This window comes from Danio aesculapii, chromosome 6, assembly GCF_903798145.1.
Source record: "Danio aesculapii chromosome 6, fDanAes4.1, whole genome shotgun sequence".
NCBI lineage: Eukaryota > Metazoa > Chordata > Actinopteri > Cypriniformes > Danionidae > Danio > Danio aesculapii.
In genome coordinates, this window is record NC_079440.1 from 41418912 (window position 1) to 41431650 (window position 12739).

The window sequence follows — 12739 nt, forward strand, 5'->3', positions numbered from 1 at the left end:
TTTATTCAGGTGCACTGCAAAGAAAAAGACTTGATCATCCCAGTCGATCTGTCCAAATAGAGATAATCAAATCATCTGGTGAAATTATATTCATTTCGTAATATACACTAGCTGACAATAGTTGTTGCCTATCCAAGTTTTAGGAACAACAAATAATAACTTGACTTCTAGTTGATCATTTGGTATTAGAAGTGGCTTATATGAAAGGCAAAAGCCTCTAGATTACGCTTATTTTACCTAAATAAAATATGATCATGCCTTGATTTTTAATGATTTAATTAGGACAGTAAGGTCTGACTTTGCTTAGACAAAAGTCTTGTCACTTAACAGACAAAAATGTACAGTATAGAATATAAAGTCATGATGCAGTGGAAAAAGAATTAATATTGTGTATGACTCCCATGAGCTTGGACGACTGCATCCATACATCTCTGCAACGACTCAAATAACTTATTAATAAAGTCATCTGGAATGGCAAAGAATGTGTTCTTGCAGGATTCAGAGTTCATCAAGATTATTTGGATTCATCTTCAATGCTTTCTCCTTAATCTTACCCCAGACATGATCAATAATGTTCATATCTGGTAACTGGGCTGGTCAATCCTGCAGCACCTTGACCTTTTTTGCATTCAGGAACTTTGATGTGGAGGCTGAAGTATGAGAAGGAGCACTATCCTGCTAAAGAATTTGTCCTCTCCTGTGGTTTGTAATGTAATGGGCAGCACAAATGTCTTGATACCTCAGGCTGCTGATGTTGCAATCCACTTTGCAGATCTCTCGCATACCCCCATACTGAATGTAACCCCAAACCATGATGTTTTCTTCATCAAACTTGACTGATCACTGTGAGAATTTTGGTCCATGAGGGTTCCAATAGGTTCAACAGATGATTCATGAGAAAAATCTGCCTTCCGCCACTTTTCCAAACGATCGACTAGAAATCAAGTATTATTTGTTGCTCTTACAACTGGGATTGACCACAAGACTTTTGTCAGGTAGTGTATATCGCGGCAAAACAAAACATTGCAATGTCAAATTTTTCCAATATCGTGCAGCCCAAGTTAGAAGCATAGTCGTGATTACTCATTTAAAGAAATGCATTCTGATTACTTCTGGATTACTTTTAGATTACAATTCACTTAGTTTGTCTAGCAAACAGCTTTTAATCCCTTTTAAGAAAATATTTTAGATCAGAGGATTTACTGACATTTTAAAAGTTGTGTGACTGAAGAATTACAATAAAAAACACAGAGATGTTTGTTTAAAAAAAATTTAGAAACATGATGATCACAAATTAGTTTACATGAGATTCTATATTGTGATCTGTGAACAGTAGGTCTGGGTATTGATTTAGACATGCTAATTCGATGCAATTTGATTGTGATTTGCAAGGTCTTGTTTAGATTTGATTCAGTTCTTGATTCAGTTCTTTATTCAGTTTCTAAAGATGAAAAGCAAAAATCAGTTTATAAATTATTGTTATTTAATAATAACTTTAATAATAATTTAACTTAGTTTATAAGTTATTGAGGAAAGTTAGGCCTGTGTTAAATAGTTTTTATTACAACTCTTGATTAGAATATTTTACAAATCTATATAAAGCATTTGAGAAACCCTATCAAATCAACACCTTTTATAAAACAATTCATAAAACAATCATTTTAATAGTCACAATTAATGACCCGAATTGAAATTATAAAGGAGATAAAAAAAATAGGAAGAATAAATTAATGTATGTTCATTGTGTGACTATGTAATCAGGTAATCCATGCAAAAGTAACTGTAATCTGATAATGTAATCCAGTTAAAAGCATATCAAATTTGTAAACTGATTATGTAATCTATATTAAAAGTGATCAGCTACTACCTGTCAGAGTTAGGAGAAGAGTCAAAAAATATTAAATAAAACAAAGAAAATTAAGTCAAAATAGCAAAAGACCGCTTTACCTCTGCAATACATGCCGAGACTGTCGAGTGTTTGTCTGCAAACAGCACAGTGGTGTTTCTTCTTGAAGTTCCTCTCCTTAAAGCAGTGTGAACCCATTTTCTCCAACTACATATGGACGCAAACACAAAAACAACATCAAAATTAATCAGAAATATACATAAATCTATATCTATTCACAAATGCATTTATATTGTGAGATTCTTGCATGTACATTTGGCAAGAACAAAAGCCAAACACATCTGCCAGCGATGAGCCTAATATTAAAGCGCACTGAGCACACATGTCCACACACTCCCAGATGAAGAGCATCAATCAATCACTCACACACTGCAGGCCATGTATGTTTGTATTGATGAATAGTATTGTGATGATGGAACTGTTTATGGCGCAACGTGCAGATATTACGTAAGATGGTCGAATGAGATCTCTCTACTACAAAACTGACACTTCCTCCCATGAAAACTTGATCTTTCCTTGAACAAAGTGAGTTAAAGGTCTTATTTGCTAACACAGTTAATCGACTGACAATTTATTTTCATAGAATTTAATAAATTAAAATTAGTTGTCACAAATGTTCTTGTTCGTGTTATTTACATATTCGCAAATGCTGAGACCAAGAGATTTAACAAAAAAAAAATTTTAAATGCTTGAAAATGTTGTTCATTGTTAATATAACTAATTTAGTTCACAAATGAAAATCTATTGTACTTATGTGTTATATAAAAAACGCTATTATTAAACACTAGAATGTAAAGTTTGTTGTAAATTATAGCTTGTTGATGAAATGATTGTGATGGTTAAATAATAAAAAAAATGCAAAAGATTTAAATATGCAAAAGTGTTGGAATAATAGTTTTTCTTTTTAGCCATTAAGCTGCATTTATATGGGGGAAAATGGCTCTAAATTATGTCTCTAATGGTAAAGCTGAACTTTTATGCAACTATTTTCTTGATTGTTGTTGAAATGTGATGGTCGTGATCAATACTTTTCTGGATTAATTGGTGATTATATTATAATATATTATATTATTAGTAGGGATGCTCCGATCGGGATTTCATGTCATGGTGATCGGCCGATACAGAGTACCAATTCTGATGCTTCATGCTTTATAATTTTCCCATTCCACATTTTCCCTCCACGTATGATACTTAAGTGGAGATCTGGCCTTACCTAAGAGAATAAATTAAGGATGCTGTATATTATCTCTTAAACATGTCTCTTATAACCATTTAGGTGTGAACATGTCATAGTCAGAAGCAGCTTTACAGAAAATAATAGATAAAAAAAAAGCAAAATGACTAACAATGATATTTGGAAACATTGCAAATGATGGAAAAAGTATTCAACATGTCTCAATCGAGAAAAAGTTTGGAGAGCATATTTAATGCATAAGAAGCTAAAATGCAAACATATGAATCCATTACTTCTTTACTAAAATGAAATAGGCATATAAACTAATGTTTATTGCAATAAGTAAACTACAACAAGCAGGGGTGGATTTAGTGATTTGGGGGCCCTAAGCAATTCCAGACATGGGGCCCAAAAGTTCTTAAATGCTCCTTTTGTACTTTAATAAATTTTTTATTGTTTTAACAAATAATAAACATTACATTTTATTTTTAGACACTCATCATACAAAATATGATTAAAAATTATGTTATATTTAATTTATAGATAGAATTTATACTACTAGGTATTTATTTGGGGGCCCTCAGATTTCCTGGGGCCCTAAGCGGCTGCGTATCTTGCTTATTGGTTAAATCAGCCCCTGACAAGAAGTTAAATTATTAAGTATTCATGTTAAAAAATGTATGTTTTTTTTTTAAATGTATCTAATATTTTCAGCAAGGATTTTAGTGAACTTGCGATATTGTCAAAAACACAGAACTTTTAGTTCTTATATGTAAAAAGGCCTAAATACATGCAAGGTCATTCAAATATATTCAAATCTCCAACTAGCACATACACTTGCGATCGGTTCATGAGATTAGCCAGATCAGTTGGCCCCAATAATTGGCCGGTCAAGCGTAGCATCCCCGAATATTACTTTTATAAATCATTTGTTGTGTGGAGTATTTCAATAAATTTAAAAGTAAAAAGTAAATTTAGACTTCTAGAAATTGTTGTGATTTTGAATATTCCTAAAGTATATTTAATTGATTTCACTGCTTTAAAAGCGTACAAATGGTTCATAAAACAATGTTTTGTGTAAAGTTAAAGGTAATTTACTATGTTAAACAATTTTTACACATTTTTAAACACGGTTTAAGTATTTACTGCCACTTTTAATCAAATTGATGTGTTTGCTGAAAAAAAAAGCTTTTAATAAAAACTCGAACTGACTCAAAATGTTTGAAAGGTAAGGTGGGCCTTCATTACACGTGGTTAGATTTATCTCAGGCTGTAAAAAGGTAGACAATGCTGCCACCTACAGGCTTTAAGTGGTAAGTAAACAAAGGCTATGATATTAGGACACTAATCTCTGTGTATTCTATAATTTCTTTAATAAAGCATGTCTAAGCTAAGTTTTAAGCAAAATACATCTGTTCTATAGACACGTGATGTTTTATAAATCACACTTATAACTGTTCACTCATCAACTACTCAAAGTACCGTTCCTAGAGTTTGTTTACATAGAGTCCGAGCCTGTCACAGCCAGGTGTCACATGTAAAACATTCATAAAGAATAAACTACGGTTCATTTCTTTTTAAACATGGCTCCCGATAAGCACTTTTTCAGCTCTCCACCCTTCATTCTTTCTCTCTCGCTTTCAGCAGCCAAAGTTTGGCTCATGGATCAAGCATTTCCCTCCACATTTCCAACACACACAGACACAGACAGCTTTCTCCTCATGTCTTCTCAATACTGCTGTGTTGAAGAGTGCAAAATGAACTCTCTGTTTAGATTATGAGAATTCCTCCAATGTCAAGCATACAGGCTGTATGACAGGGAGAAAGAGGGAAATAAAAAGTTTATCTGCTTAACATTTAGAAATAAAGTTAAGTGCCAGTAGTAATTCTCTTACAGTCAGTTATACACAGGAGCAGGTGGGACGGGAAGGCCGAGGTATTGCCTCCACCGTCCCAGAATTCCTCTGTCTATTTTTAACCAGTCTTTCTGACCACAGGATCCCTAGGAAACATACGTGTTTTGTCTATGCTTGCATGGCAGTGATTTGCCAGTGGTTATGGAAAATATTTTAGTCTTTTTTTATGTCAAGAGCTCTGCAAGTGTTTACCACTTGCTAAAAACACATTATGTGGAGTGGAAATATTCTATTTAGGTGCATTCTGATCTCTGAGGAGGTTCATCTTCCATTCTATGGGCTAGTTTTTTAAAGCCACATAACATACTAAAGCTGTCTGACCCCAAAGAGTCAAGCTGTCGCCCAGTGATGGACATGGAAGTGTGATTGTGAGTGAGTGTTTGTGTGTGGAGGAATGCTCACTGACAGGAATCTCCCTTTAGATTATTTTCATCCTGCTGTGAAAAATAGCTTTATGTGCACTTCATTTTTCAGCTGCTCTATATCACCTTATTTTAAAGCAGAATTAAGTTGTTGTGATTGTGCGAGATTTCCATTCATTTGTTTTAAGGAATAAACAAGAGAATAACAAAAGGCAATAGTCATAAAACCATGTTATAAACCTGTGTGATTATAATCAAAACATTACATGATAATAATATGCAAGAGGAAATACTGGTGTATAATATCAAGCCATGTAATGTGCTGCTTTGTAGAGCTAAAAATAACTGGAAGCCGATGCCACCGGAAGCCAGACACATTCAATTTACAACTGGCCAAAGGATATATTAAACTGCATCTCAAACAGTGACAACATTTGAGGAGTTCAGATGCAAAAACCTCTAAGTGGCGTTAAAAATGAAGATTTTTCTCAGCCTCCTTTGTTTATTTTGAGATATTTGACTTTAAAGACCAGGAAAAGGACTTATTCTTTGCCATAGAAGTGATATTACTGAACATACACACAGGAGCCGGCTAAAAATGGTAATTTTAGAGGAAAACTTCAGATGGCATTTAGAGGTTTTTGCATCTTAAGTCTTCATATACTTTCATATCAGAAACATTCTCTAACAGACCCAGTCAACCTAGGAAACAAGTGTAAATGCATAAAACTTCATAATAATAGATATCATAAGTAACAAAAAAATAAATATAGTAAAAATAACTATTCTACAAAAACATACAGCACAAACAAACTGAGAATTTTCAAGTGGCCTCTTAAGATAGATGTGTGTGCAAATGACATTTTAAATAAATCATTTATAAATCTAAACTAGCATTTCTGGCATCATTCTAATTTTTTTTATTTGTTTTATAAAACCAATATTACATTTTAATAAATGATCAAAGTAACAATAAACACTTAATGCTAAATCAAATGTAAACGCATTTCAAATTAACATGTACATTTAATTGATATTAAACTACAATAGTTTGTTATACAAAATAATCCAAACCTTACTGTAGTATAAACTTTCTAAACACATCTATATACTTTTATGAAATATCAAAATAACTTAAGTATATAACTCATTTACAAATGAATAACTATGAATAAATAAATAATAATGGACACCAAAAGCCAACAGACTCCTATTTGAACTCACCTGACTCTAAATATTGCAAATATAAAATGATTTACAGCAGACATAGAATACAAATATAAACAGTGAAGGAGATCCAGTGTAATCATGGTCCTGGAGGTCTTCTCACCTATACATGACCCCACGTGCACGCACACACACACACACACACACACACACGTACCTCTGTCAAACTGAGAATCTCTGCATCCTCTGCATGGTCTCGTGTTTTTGGGGGGTCCGAGGGTTGAGAACTTGTCTCTTTATCCCACTGCTGCTTGCTGAAGATACACCCCATTATCCTTCTGCTTTATTCTTCCTGAGATCTCCTTTTCTTCTCCTCTCACACTTTCTTCGCCCCTGCTCTCCTTAACCTCCGGTCCAGGTTGCTCCTTGTTCCTCAACGTCTCAGCATCCAGTTCCTACACAGAATCATGTCTCTCCTACCTTCTTTTCCACACATTCTCTCCCAATGCCAAAGTGTCCCTCTCGGCGTCTCTCGGGTGTCCTCCCTCTGACAGTCTCTTGCCCCTCGCATGCACACTAATGTAACGCCCTCCTCCGACTCGCAGCTGTTTTTGGCAGGGTTACGTCAGACCCTTCCTCTTCTCTGGCACTCCAGCCCAGCACACCCACTGGGAGCCTTCTCTCTCACACACACAAACACACACACGCACCTTAAGTTCCCAGGACAGCAGCATTTGACCCTCTGTTCCTCCTCATCTCCATCTTTCATTGGCAGAATAAGACAACAAAGCATCTGTTCTTGCTTCTTCACATCCGCTCAGTCCATGCAGCACTCGCCTCGCATCTGCATGTGTGGGTGTACTCAATAAGTTACTGTGGAGCACATGAAACCACAAAAAACTTGTCCATGAATAATATTCTATTCATAATGAAGCTCATAATGGACAAGGGGAAAGCTGCAAGGGGAGAAGTTATTTGTAAGAATGCTTTATGCAAATGTATTATTAAAGATCTGTGGAATGAAAGCATTTTTGAGGTAGCAAAATCATTACACACACACATATATATATATATAAATATGGGCGTTACATCAGTGTGCACGTGAGGGGCAAGAGACTGTCAGAGGGAGGACACCGAGAGATGCCGAGAGGGATTTTTTTGGTTCATCTTCCATCTTACCCAAGACGTGCTCAATAATGTTCATATCTGGTGAATGGGTTGGCCAATCCTGGAGCACCTTGGCCTTCTTTGTTTTCAGGAACTTTGATGTGGAAGCTGAATATAAAAAGAAGTGCTATCCTGCTGAAGAATTTGTAATGTAAAGGCCAGCCCAGCACAAATGTCTTCAGCCCAGCACAAATGTTGCCATCGACTCTGCATATCTCTCACATGTAACCTCAAACCATGATTTTTCCTTCACCAAACTTGACTGCTTTCTGTTCTTGGGTCCATGGGGGTTCCAGTGCGTCTTCTGCAGTATTTGTGATGATTGGGATGCAGTTCAAGAGATGATCTAAATGATCAACTAGAAGTCATTGTTGTTATATATATACACCCACATATATAGAAAGAGAATTTGATTTGCAATTGATCCATCTATATACAAGCTAATTAATGAATAAAAAAATGACAAATGAAAATGCATAAAATATATTCAACTGAATATAATAATTAATAATAATTTCACTTAAGTGTAAATAAAAAGAGAAAAACTAAAACTTTGCAGTACATAAATAAGGGAATATATAACACAACATATGTTTAAAACCTCCCTGCTTTCCCCTAAATTATTTTTCTCAAAGTATAATTAAATTGCTTGTCCAAAAAAGTTCATTAGACATTTCATTAATTTGTAATAGGGTCAAAGACAAAAGAGAATTGTTAAAAAACTTTTTGATCAAATGATAACTATAATACAGGTTTCATTTGTAGATTATACTTTAAAATGTGCCGCTTCACTACTTTTTTCTGAGCAAAACATAGCGGTTATATTTATAGCATGATTTACAACGATTTAGTGTAACAATAGTATAATATTCTTGCCAGGCTTATTTAGAAAAAAATTCTGGATGACCAATGAATTCAGCTCTAAAATAATAATTGTCATTTCATTACAGTTCAGTAAAGTACTAAAATTAACCTAATGACCTAAAGTTGACCAACATTAACTAATTACAACCTGCTGAATTGCCTAACTTTTTATGACTGTTTTATCATCACACTCGACACTGCAGAAATACAAACAGTCAATGTAGCCATACAAACTTCAGGACTTATGTTCTGACTTAAGTTACACTAATTGTTTTAATTATCTGACTGCACACCACAAGTTAATTGAACTCACACCTGTAAGTTAAGAAACTGAAAACACTACATTAATAGTCTCAAGAAAAAATACAAAGTTGTTCAATACCGATACATATTTAATTTTGGGCTAGTTTTTAAGGTTCTGTGTTCAGAGACCACCAGTTAAACACCAACTGTCGTTCAGCACACAACAGAAACAACAATACACATACGTGCACCTGACACAGCAGAAAACCCACTAAACACACACACACAGCTCTGCATCTGTCACGAGAGGCTGAAAACACACAGGACTCAATGTCACATACCTGCTTTTGGCCTCTCAAGCAAGTCTTTTAAATGCCTCTCTGTATTCTGTGGACACTTGTTAAACTTTTAAAATATAACCTCAAACAAACACGAACTGTGGGGGGTGTCAGGTGATAAAAAAAATAGTCACACTCCATGGCTAAAATTTACGTTAGTCGCTTAGTATATTCATTAAAGTCCATTAACATGCTAGCTATCAAAACCATCCCTATAAAATAAGTTATTTTTGTTCACACATTTAAAAATATTTCGTTGTGAATTTGACTAGGAAAACCACTAACTACCGACTACAGAACAAACCATACACCAGTAATCACTTTCTGAAGGCTTAATCTCATAACGAGTCACAAAGTCATACTTTAACGAGATCGCGCTTAAACGAGCAGGCGACAGAAAAATAGCGCGCGCAACCAAACACAACGTCATCGTTCTTGGTGTTAATGAGAGTATTTAATAAACCTCATTTGGTAAACTTGTTAACTTCCGAACAATTTAAGAAAATACATCTAACAAAAATTCATATATATATATATATATATATATATATATATATATATATATATATATATATATATATATATATATATATATATATATATATATATATATATAAAATAACCATAGAACTCTGCTTATTATTAGAGGGTATTAGAAAATATGATAAAAATGCAACAAACTTATTCTTCGAATTCTCCAACAAAAAATCAAATAGCTCCAAGAGGGAAATCATATTGGTCAGCATTACAATATATTGATTGGAAAAGAACATGGCTTCTCCCATATAAATTTGTAATCCTAAACAAAGCAAAGAAAATTCATTTTAAAGTTCTACACAAAATATACCCGGTCAATGCATGGATCTTAACATTTACTTTAATTTTCTTTAGCATTCTGCTAAATGACTAAATGTAAATGTAAATGGATCTTAACATTTACTGATATTGCAGATACTTGTTCTTTCTGTCAGGAAAGTGAGGAAACTTTGACTCGCATGTTTTTTACATGTAAAATCTCACACAAGTTTTGCTCCGTTTCTCTTTGTTCTTAACACTTTGTAACTGTATGTACTTGTACTCCAGTCTCTTACAGATTACTTTCGGATTTACATTAGCCTACACGTAATCCAAAAATTAAATGTTACAAATGAGATTACATTTACCTGTTTATGGTTGCAAGATTTCATATTCACTAGAATTATTTAATTAATGTTTTTCAGCCAAAGATAAACTTCCGGATCAGCAGGCGATAGCAGAAACTCCATTGAAAATACTTGAGTAAATGGTCATATTTTAAAGAGATGGTGGGAGGGGGTTGTATAATTTAATGCAGTACTTCTTGTCCGGTCTGATACCCACTTAATATCGTATATATTAATTATGCAATGAAGATGACAATTTTTTTTAAAGAAATCAGACATTAAATGCGACAATTTTATAATAGAAAAACAGTTCACCGGAATCGCTGTGGCAGGCTGGCTGAAATTAAATGCCCGTGTGCATATACCCCCAGAATTTGACTAAATTAAGTAAACTAAATAATGACTTTCAAAAGGTAATCTGTACAATACAACAGTTTAGGCCAACATGCAATCCACCCAGCACAGGCTGTGTTAACCATAATAGCAGACCACAGAGCCATTACATGTTTTATAAAGGCCATCAAAAACATTGTTGTCATCAACTCTGATTCACAACAGCACCAGAGTGTGTTTTTAATTGACAGAACACTGGAGCATTCTCATGTGGAAGCACTGTTGTTGCATTCACTTCTATGAGAGCATTGCCAGAATCCATCTCGAGCATCAAGGATGTTCTGAGGGAAAGTCATAACAGATCAACTCTTTTTACTCGAAATGAAGAAACCTGACGATATGTGCTTCAGTAGCTCCGTAAGAATAAAATAGCCCCACATAACCATTACAGGCAAGAGAGTTCAGTTAAGGCAGCTGGGAAAACATGGACCAACAGAAACAAAATGACCTCACAAAAGAATGCAACAAGCATCCCACCCTAAAGCAGCCCATAAACTCCAACCAATGAAGCACTTATGTGAAAAACACACAAGGTTCAAAAACTTACATGAAGACGGCTCTAAAATGTTACAAAAACTGTTTTCTAGAGGCTCACATGCAGTCCAAGTGTGGATTTTCAAGCAGTCAAGACTTTTACGATCAGTAATATATTGTATTTCTGAGGGAAGGAAAAGCATTAAGAGTCTTGGACAGTTTATTTCAATACTCAATCACCAAGGGAATGGGAGGATCTGCACAAGCCTCAGTGTTGGACCCTTACACTGGTTTGAGAGCACTTTGAGGGAGTTCACTATCCTACCCTTTGAGAACATGACAATATGTACAGGTTTGAGATGACGGAATGAACAAAATAAAGAGGAAATGGTTTTAATTTGAGGCATTATAAGACTTAATCTTGCCGTTTTCTGTGGTCAACATAAAGACATCAGGGTATTTAGCATTAGAAGCATTATGAAGTAGGCATGGGCCAGTATATGATTCTGACGGTATGATAACCTTGGATAAGAATGACGATTTCATGGTATTGTGTTTACTGCTCTAAAATATAGTTTTTAAATGTCTGTGTAAATAAAAACACTTTTTCCTCTTTCAACACAATATATTTTATTTTGAGAAACTTTTATAATATTTTGGAGCAGCAAACATGTCAGCCCAAATAATCACAATAAACCATGGACTTCTATGGTTTTCATTAGTTTCAAGAACACTGATTTCGTCAAGTTAAAATGGCATCTTTGCATATACTTTCTGCTGGAGATACTGTTGTCCTAAAAAAAAAAATAATAAAAAAGTACTAAAAAAATTCTTACGTATACCATAGGAATGGTGTAATAGGAAATTTTGACATTTCCAAACCGTGGGATACCTTGATAACGGTTATCGTCCCATGTCTATTATGGAGCCAGATCAGTCTCAAAAATCATACATTTATACAAAATAACATTCATACATGGTAAGCACAATTCACATTTACAAAATCCAATTTGTAAACACAATCCATAAATAGATTTGCCAAATGAATTAGATTGGTCTATTTTTTAATTGTGATTTGAATTTACATGTTAAATCGGTGTATTTTTTAATTGTGTTTTGAATTTCCGTATTGTATTTGTGTAATTTTGAATCATGTTTTGGATTAGGGAATTAGATTTGTTTATTTTTGAATCGGGTTTTGAATTTTCAAATTGGATTTGTCTATTTTTGAATTGGGTTTTGAATTTTTTAATTGGATTTGTGTAATTTTGAATGTTTTGAATTAACATATTGGATTTGTCTATTTTCGAATCATGTTTTGAATTGGATGTCTATCTTTAAATCATGTTTTGAATTTGCGAATTGGATTTGTCTATTTTTAAATCGTGTTTTGGATTTTCAAATTGAATGAGTCTATTTTCGAATCATGTTTTAAATTGGATTAACTACTTTTGAATCAACAAATTGAATTAGCTTATTTTTGAATCATGTTTTGAATTTGCGAATTGGATTTGTCTATTTATGAATACTGTTTTGAAGTTTCAAATTGGATATGTCTATTTTTGAATCATGTTTTGAATTTTTGAATTAGAT

General features: G+C 33.8%; 1 protein-coding gene across 2 annotated transcripts in view; it reads right to left on the reverse strand.

Moving 5' to 3' along the window:
- tns2b (tensin 2b) overlaps positions 1-7254 on the reverse strand; it is a 36888-nt gene extending 29634 nt beyond the window's left edge. The window contains exons 1-2 of one of the 2 annotated variants that reach the window (XM_056460181.1): positions 6743-7254; positions 1948-2053 (exon numbers count right to left, since the gene is read on the reverse strand). In XM_056460181.1, the coding sequence (XP_056316156.1) occupies positions 1948-2053; positions 6743-6856 (220 nt within the window). In that variant the 5' untranslated portion in view covers positions 6857-7254. The remainder of the gene's footprint in view (positions 1-1947; positions 2054-6742) is intronic. The other variant, XM_056460182.1, reaches the window with a different exon arrangement.
- Positions 7255-12739: the final 5485 nt, after the last annotated feature.